The sequence below is a fragment of the Microcaecilia unicolor genome, chromosome 2 (assembly GCF_901765095.1).
Source record: "Microcaecilia unicolor chromosome 2, aMicUni1.1, whole genome shotgun sequence".
Lineage (NCBI taxonomy): Eukaryota > Metazoa > Chordata > Amphibia > Gymnophiona > Siphonopidae > Microcaecilia > Microcaecilia unicolor.
Window position 1 is genome coordinate 251,679,131 of NC_044032.1, and position 9,456 is coordinate 251,688,586.

The 9,456-nt window shown below is 42.7% G+C and overlaps 1 protein-coding gene across 1 annotated transcript; it reads right to left on the minus strand.

Moving 5' to 3' along the window:
* Positions 1 to 1,290: 1,290 nt before the first annotated feature.
* LOC115461987 (olfactory receptor 5V1-like) lies at positions 1,291 to 2,238 on the minus strand. The gene has a single exon (XM_030192036.1). The coding sequence runs from the start codon at positions 2,236 to 2,238 to the stop codon at positions 1,291 to 1,293; it is 948 nt and encodes a 315-aa protein (XP_030047896.1).
* Between the last annotated feature and the right edge of the window lie 7,218 nt (positions 2,239 to 9,456).

Consider the following 9,456-nt stretch of genomic DNA (forward strand, 5'->3'; position numbering starts at 1 on the left):
TTGATGGATATTCATATTATTTTATTATTTATTTTGTTTATTTTGATTTTGCTCACACTTTTTCAGTAGTAGTTCAAGGTGAGTTACATTCAGGTGCACTGGGTATTTCTCTGTCCCTGGAGGGCTCACAATCTATTATCCTTCACAAGAGCCACTTTAGTGGTATGTAGCTCCCCAACCAACTTCTCAGTCTTTAACCCTTTTATCTAAGCCAGCCACAGATTCCTCATACTGCTTAATATATGATTGTACCTGCTCAGGAACAGACAAAACAGAGTCCAAATGAGTCATCAAGGAACTTTCCAAGTCACATATCACTTCCCATACTTCCTCCAAAGTTATGTTTTCAGGTTTCTTCTTCAGCCAAGGGAGTTTCTTAAAATGAGAAACAGATTTCCCAGGTCTCGGCCTTCTACCTCCACTGCAGACACAGTTGGCCATCCTTAGTCTGGTGACCTCCCAGCATCAGAAGGTTCGACGGATGGTGTCTCAGCTCCAGGAAGGGAAATGACAGCAATACCAGCATCCACAACGCCAATACTGGCAAAACACTTCCGGGTTGAGGTGGAGTTGCACGGTTCTTGGGGCTTAGCATGGTGTCCAAAACGCTCAGATTGGCCCCTCCAGCAGACTCTGGCTCCCAAGATCTCTATTCTGCAAGCAGACACATGAAGCTCTCCAGTATCTTCTGGGTCAAACCCGGGAAAGCAGGTGATTCTGACAGGTGAGTACAGCTCTTCCCCTTAAGCTTCACCATGCTGACCCTGCAAAACAAGAGCAGACTGAGGAGCTACCTGCCATATATCCATTCAAGCCACTACCTTGTCTTTTCAGTATTATTTTTCCTAAATGCTACCCTACCTCTGCTCCTGATAGGGACCCAACCTTGATCCAGCCTCCTTCAGCCCCAAAGTTTCTCTTGACCTCTCCCAGGTAATTTTGTTAATTTTTACTTTCATTTACATAAAGTTATCCCCAGGGTGTATTTGTAACTAATAAATTAATAAATAAAATACATGTATCCATATCAATCATTTTACCATTCCAGCATTATCAAGTGATAGTGTCTAACTTCTCATCATTGTCACCCATTTGATTACCACTCGACTACTCAGCACCATATAATGAAAAGTATCATGCTAAGACTGAGAAGATATCTAGTCTGCTTTATATCAGAAAATAGCAGGTATTATTTCTGAGAATTATCCAAACTCCTTAATGTATATACAAAAAGTCCTAGTAGTGTCTACAGTTCACAGCTAGATTTTTTCTAGTGCTTTCATGAAAAATTCAGGCCCTTATAATTTCAGATGATGTTTTGCTGAGGAAGACTTTTTTCAAGGCTGCCTTGACCTCATTGTTCCTCAGGCTGTAGATAAGGGGATTCAGCATGGGTGTCACTACAGTGTATACCAGGGAAACCAATTGATCCCAATCAGAGAAGTAGCTGGAGGAGGGTTTCATATAAATTAAGAGCACAGTCGTGAAAAAGATGCAGACCACAGTTAGATGAGATGCACAGGTAGAGAAGACCTTCTTCCGGCTTTTTGAAGAATGGATCTTCAATATTGTTGAGATGATCCATACATATGATATCACTATGAATAGACAAGGAAGGACACCAAGGAAGAGATCACCAACTGCCAGCATGATCTTATTGATGGTAATATCACCACAGGCCAGCTTAAGCACTGGTGGGATGTCACAGAAGAAGTTAACAATAATTTGTGGCCCACAAAAGTGCAACTTGAAGGTCAAAAGAATCATGGAAAGGAAATTAAAGAAGCCACTGAGCCAGCAGATGACAGCCAGGAGCAGGCAAGTAGTCCCACTCATGATTATTGTATAGTGTAGTGGCCTGCAGATGGCCACATATCTGTCATAGGCCATCACGGTCAAGAGCAGACACTCCACTGCTCCCATGAAGTGAAAAAAGCAAATTTGTACCAAGCAGCCACCAACTGATAGCCACTTAACCCTTGCCAAGGAAACACTTAGGATGGTGGGAAAGGTGACCGAGGTGTAGAAGATCTCCACGAGGGATAGGTTGCAGAGGAAGAAGTACATGGGGGTGTGCAGACGGGAGTCCAGTTTAACAACAAAGATGATAAGGGCATTTCCAAATTGGTTCATAAAGTAGACAATCAACAACAGTGTGAAGAGGAGCTTTGGATAGTTCAGAAGACGTAAGTGTCCCACCAGAATAAATTCTGCAACAAAAGTTTCATTTTTTTCCATCCATTGTTCCAATATTTTACCTATAAAAGAGAGATGAAATAATGTCATCTATGGCAGTGTAGCACAAAGATTTTAAGCAGCATAGAACAGTATTCGAAAGGGGCAATTTTAATGCTGAACTATATGTTTACTGACTGGCTAGCTGTAGATTTTAAAAGTCTATATTGATAGAAGTAAAGTGAGCACCTCTTTTTAGGTGCCCCAATAACACTCGTGAGAGCTTATTCTATAATGGCACCTGGGTACCCAGATTCTGTTATTGAATACTAGCATAACCTGGCATTGAGGCATCTAACAACTATACCAGTCATAGACTTGGTATCAATGAAGGCACCCAAATGCAGCAAGAGCGCGCGTAGCCTGGAACATAAAAGCATAGGAACATAAGTGTTGCAATACTGGAGCAGACCAAAGGTCCATCAAGCCCAGTATCCTGTTTCCAACAGTGGCCAATCCAGGTTACAAGTACCTGGCAAGATCCCAAAACAGTAAAACAGATTTTATACTGCTTATCCTAGAATTTTCCCAAGTCCATCTTAATAATGGCTTATGGACTTTTCTTTTAGGAAGGTATCCAAACCTTTTTTTAAATCCTGCTAAGTTAACTGATTTTACCACATTCTCTGTACTCTGAAAGTTGCATGATTAGGTGGCAGCCCCTGTGCCCCTCCCATGCTCCACCCATGTGAAAGCCCCCTTGAATTTACAGGCTATGTCACCGAAGCATGACTCTACAGAATTGTTGTTAGGTGTTTTGCTGTCATGTACATGCATAGGCGTACATTTTCCTGCATAGGTGCAGGCACTCACTTATAGAACTGCCCTTATACATAGTTCTTGGGTGAAGGTTATCTAATTCTATAAGGAGCTGCGTACTATAAACCAGGGGTGGGCAACCACGGGCCTCAAGAGCCACAACCCAGTTGGATTTTCAAGATTTTCACAACAAATATGCATGAGATCTCTTTGCATACCATGGAAGCAGTACATGCAAATCATTCTCATTCATAATCTTTGTGGAAATCTTGAAAACCTGACTGCGTTGTGGCCCTCGAGGACTGAGGTTGCCCACCCCTGCTTTAAGAAGTAAACTGCACACCCACTTTGTGGTATTTTAATCATTTAGGGGCCCTTTTACTAAAAGGAAATAAGCCCTAGTGCACGCTTAGGGGCCCCCTTTCACACAGCAGCGGTAAGCCCAATGCGGGCTTACCGCTTGCTCTTAAGGGACTACTGCCGGCCCAATGCAGCTGCTGGCAGTAGTCCCACCCTGGGCATGTGCCATTTCTGGGGGAAAAAGAAAACCCCTGGAAATGGCTTGCGCGGTGATAACCCGGCAGTAATCGGGCATCGCTGCGCACTGCCCAATTACAGCTGGGTTAGCGAGGGAGCTCTTGTCGCCACCTCAGTAAGGGCTCCTCAGTGCATGGTCATGCAGTAAGAGTTCTCTTACCGCATGGCCATGTGTGTCTGGGGGCTTTATTACCCGTTGCAGTAAAAAGGGCCCTGGCATGTGGGAAAAAACGGCCCCCACTGCTAGCACAGGACCCTTTTTCCTGCAGCTTGGTAAAAGGACTCCTTAACATGGGAAAAACAGGCTACTGCAAAACACCTGTTTACATGCACTAAGCATACATTAACTATTTTTAAAATATGTTTGTAGGGGGTGTGTCATGGGTAGAGATTGGGTGCTCCCACATTATCCAACTAGAGCATTTACATTAGCTCGAGCTAACTGGATAACGCAGGAGGTGGTAAGCTCTTCCTCTTATTATTATTTTTTTTTTTTGCAGGTGCCCTGTATTAATGGGAGCATTAGCACATGACTTGCAAAAAAAAAAATGCTCAACTTTAATGCCACAGTTAACAGTTACAGTTTTCAAAGCGGTTTAGAATAAGATTAAGATCTCTACATCTTAATAAGAAAATTTTTAAATCATTAAAAATAAAAGCTTTAAAATATATATACTCTGAATTATTCAGAAAGTAACATATCAACATCCAACTTTAGGGGCTTCATAAGCAAGTCACAGACCTTCAGCTTCTTCACACCTTTAGCAGAAGGAAATACAAAAGGGAAGGGAATGGGACTTGATATACTGCCTTTCTGTGGTTTTTGCAACTACGAGTGAAGGAGTAGCCTAGTGGTTAGTGCAGTGGACTTTGCTCCTGGGAAGCTGGGTTTGATTCCCACTGCAGCTCCTTGTGACTGTGGGCAAGTCACTTAACCTTCCATTGCCCCTGGTACAAAATAAGTACCTGTATATATGTAAACCACTTTGAATGTAGTTGCAAATTACCACAGAAAGGTGGTGTATCAAGTCCAGTTACTCTTACATTCAAAGTGGTTTACATAGTATATACAGGTACATTATTTGTATCAGGGGCAATGGAGGGTTAAGTGATTTGCCCAGAGTCACAAGGAGCTGCAGTGAGAATCAAACCCAGTTCCCCAGGATCAAAGTCCTGATGTAAATGGGTGTGCCTGCCACTTGCAACAACATTTTTTAAAGAAAAGGTGGGTATCTTTCAAGGTTTATAATAACAAAATAGTGAATAGACAATGTGACAATTGTGTTACACACTTTGAGAAACAGCATGGAAAAACAATAAAACAACTGCTGTCTGGTTAAAAAAATGACTAGCACTGACCCTTTCCTATTGATCCTAATTATCCCAGGCACCGCTCAAAACAAGACACATAACTCAGATAGTGCCTCCTTTATAGTACAATACTTCACGAATAAATCTGGTATCGAATTAGGCATTGGAAACAGCACTGTAAGAAAATCTGAGTCTATTAAGACATGGAAAGAACAACCAACAAGTAAAAAAGCTATAATTTTATAAAACGTGTAGCCAATACAATGTCAGCCCAACAAGGTATAACTCAAAAAAAAAATTGGGCTTTCCTCTTGTTGAAATCAAACAGTCATAACATTACACTACAAAAGGACATATTGATCTAGTCAAATAAAATAAACTAGAAGGAGGAAAAGACCTCAGAGACTCAACATTTATGCGGGATGCAAAGAACAAATTATAAAGAAACTTCAGACCGCTCAAAACACGGCAGCCAGGCTTATATTTGGAAAAACACGATTCGAAAGTGCCAAACCCCTCCAAGAAAAAGTGCACTGGCTCCCAATCAAAGAAGGTATTGCTTTCAAAATCTGCATCCTGGTTCATAAAATTATCTACAGCGAAGCCCCGGGATACATGACAGACCTCATAGACCTACCCGGTGGTGTAGCTACGTGGGGCCTGGGGGGCCTGGGCCCCCATAGATTGAACCCTGGACCCCCCTGCCGACGACCCGCTCGACCCCCCATCCCGCCGCCAACCCGCCTACCTTTGCTGGCGGGGGACCCCAACCCCCCGCCAGCCGAGGTCCTCTTTGCAAAAGGCTTCCTATTCCTTCTGTTTCTGACGTCCTGCACGAAGTCAGACTCACAGAACGAAGCCTTGCAGATCATATTTTTGAAAATGGTGCCAGATAGACATTCATGTCCCTGTTCTTTGTCATTCAACTCTTGAACATTTCACTTTGGAAAATGTCTATTCATTTTGGACATTTTCAGTGCAAAAACATTTATCTCAGCCATAATCGAACAGGAAATCTAGATCTAGATAGTTTTCCTGTTTGATTATGGCTGTGAGATGGCTGAGTTTTTCAGATGTTATGAGCAGGACTTTTTTTGGTGGTGGGGGGATTTAGATGGGGGGGGGTAATGCCCCTCCACATGCAAGAAAGATGCAGCTGAATGAACTCACTTTGAATTACAAAACATTTCTGAAAGGGGATGAACTTGTCCTATACTCACCTTCTGCTCTTAGTAGATCCAACATCCCAGCTTTCCCACCATGTATGATAGCACCATGCTCACTGAAGATCTCTGCTATATTCTAACGTTATTTTTCATCTAGTGATTTCGAGCACAAAAATTATATCTCCCACAGTCTAACCCTGGAGATGCTTCCCTAGCCATACTAGCAGAATTTCCTTATGTATTTTTCTGACTGGCTGCTCTTCGTTACTTTATCATGTCACATCACACTTGAGATATGGTTGCTTTAAAACTGCACAGAAGCAAAACGTTAGTGAAGCTTCAATGTCAATGAAATCAATTCATAACTCAAGACTAGAATCAATTTACTTTAGCTAGTAGAAATAAATCTTGCAACCACTAATAAGGAGAATGATGGGGAAACGCTCAAGGGTGTGAATGATAAAGTGCATTTATGCTTGCTTGTAATATGTTGGGAAATATCCCCCTTAGGAATGCCAAATACATTTATGCACCAAGGTACAAACCTAAAAAGCAGCTTGGAGAATTCTGTTATTATACTGTCTATAAATTACTATAAATACATTCTTATCATTAAATATCAGGTTGAATAGCAATTTTTAGTTTCTGCATCCAGAAATGAGAAGTGTGTCAGAGATTATGGGGAGCAAGTTAGGACAATTTAATCAATCAAATTCTTGATCATAACTAACAATATTGCAACTGTGGCTAGTGAACTTGTTTGGGAGACCATGCTCTGATAATACTCTGACTGTGAATGGTGGTCATATTTAGGAATGGCTAATCACAGCATGACAATATTGCAGTACCAGTTATTGGCCACGATTGACAATGACTGACACCATGGTATAACAGTCCTGTGATTGATAACAATAGAAATGAAAGCCTTTCCATGTTGTGATGCTCTGGGCAGCTTATCACATATTATATAGTAGTTCACTACCAGAGGGAGCTCCAGAAAGCATGGGCGTAGTTTGACTGTTTCATTTGGGGGGGGGGGGGGGCCAAAGGGTGGGGCGTGGCACATTAGCATATCATTTGCATACATACATCTTATCCATATTAATTATGGTTATTCAAAACACACACAAGCCTAAAACACTGAATATGAAGCCATCAGAAATATATATATATGTGGGATACAAATGCAGCAAATATATATATATATAATTTTGTTTTGTTTTTTACTGAAATAAGTCAGCACCATGGGAATATTATGCCTCCTCTCACATTCACATAACACCAGTACATCTACTGGAAAACTAAACAGGCCAGATTAGTACATATTGATCCTTCATAGGTATTCAGTGCCAGCAGAATACCTGGTCTCTTCCTCACACACACAGAATGCAGATCAACCCTCACCAAATATAGAATATGTAACTACAGACTAAAAACAGAAATATGTGGACACAAATTAAACTGAACTCCCAAGCAGCCAGACTTTCTACTCAATACACCAGAAAAACAGTAATGTGTTCCCTCATACTGTGCAAAATATAAAGACAGCAGATGTAAATTTCAAAACCTGACATTCTATATACATTACAAATTAAGGGTTTCATTTACTTAGGTGTGCTAATGGATTTAGCACACGGATAAGATGACCATTTTATATCTATGGGCTTCTTAGCAATTAGCACATGCTAATCATTAGCGTGTGCTGAATCTATTAGCGTACCTTAGTAGAGGGACCCCTAAGCATGGTATACTGTCCGAACCAGAAGAAGGTGGTTTAGGCTTTTGAAAGCTAACTGAAAGATGTATTCATTTAGTCCAATAGAAAACTATTACCTTATTTCCACTTTGCATTGTTTGTAATATGCTAGTTTTTAAATTAAAAATATTTTTTTCTACCTGTGTGGTCTGGTCGTTTAATGTTTCTAATTGTGTTGATTCCAGTCTCTGGTTTCTGCTAACTCTTGCCAGGATTTCCTTTTCCATCTGTCATTTCTCTCTCTCCTGTCTTCTTCACTTTCTTCATTACATCCATATCCAGCATTCATCTTTTTCTTCCAGTTTCTTCCATTTATTTTTCTGCCTTTCTGTCCAGATTTCATTATTACTAACCAGCCTTCAATTTCCCTCTTGTTACTGCATCTACCTAAAAGTTTCCATCTCTTTCCCTCACCTCTGCCCCCTTCCCCTGACTTTCACTAACTGTCCTCTTCTTCTTCCATCCTCTCTCCCCCTATTCCATCCTGTTTCTTTCCATCCCCTTCCCCCTTCTATCCAGTTCCCCCCTCTCTCCCTCTTCGCAGCATCTCCCATCTCTCTTATTCCTTTCCATCGTGTTCTCTTCCTCCTTCCATTCAGCATCTCCCCTTCTCTATCATTCCTTTCCATCCAGCATCTCCCCTTCATCCCTCCTTTGACCATCTCCGCCTCACCCCTCCATCAAGCATCTTCCCTTTCTCTCTCTCCCTTTTGCAGCATCTCCCATCTCTCTCATTCCTTTCCATCCAGTGTCTCCACTCCCCCTTACCTCCAGCTATTTCTCATCTCTCTCATTACTTTTCATCCAGTATCTCCCCCTCTCTCTATCCTCCTTCCATTGCCTCCCCCTTTTATTCACTGTCTCCCCCCCCTCTCTATCCTCTTCACTTCACTGTCTCTCCAGGCTTTCCCCATTCCATCCAGTGTCTCTCCCTTCCATGTAGAATGTCCTCCCTCATTCCCCTTCCCTGATGCAGCCATCCAGGATCTCATCTCCCCTACCTCACCTGTCCTCTTGCTCACTCTGACTAGCTCCCCACCCCACCCAACAAGGTTAGGGACATAGGAACCAAACTACTCCTCCTGGTTGCTGCTGTGGCAGCCTGGAGGAACCAGCTTCTGTGCTTTACCCTGCCCTTCCCTTCACTCCATCCCACACCGCGACACTGCTACAAAACAAAATGAAAACATGCGCGGGGCCGTGCTCCTGCGTGCGCCGCTGCTGGCTTCCCTCCTTTCTGTGCTTTACCCTGCCCTTCCCTGCCTCTCGCTCACTCTATCCTACACCCGACGCGATGCTGCTACAAAACAAAATGAAAATGTGTGCGGGGCCATGCTACTGCGCGCGCCGCTGCCGGCTTCCCTCCTTTCTTCGGAAACAGAAACTTACATTAAGGCAGGTGAGGGACAAAGAAGGAGGGAAGCCGGCAGTGGCACACGCAGACGCATGTCTTCATTACGTTTTGCCAAGGAGGAAGGAGGGGGAGGAAGTGAGTGAGAGGCAGGGAAGAGCACGGAAAATCGCGGTTCCTACAGGCTGCTATAGCAGTGGCCGAGAGAAGAGAAGCTTCAAGCTAATGGTGGGTTATGTGTATCCAATGAAGTTTCAATAGGGTCATCCCGATTGGGGGGGCATTGTCCCCCCCTCGCCCCTCCCAAACTACGCCTATGCCAGAAAGCATATGAAAGCTAG

Bases quoted from the DNA above. Each gene is read 5' to 3' on its own strand.
- LOC115461987 (XM_030192036.1), bottom strand. From the start codon at position 2,238: ATGGAAAAAAATGAAACTTTTGTTGCAGAATTTATTCTGGTGGGACAC.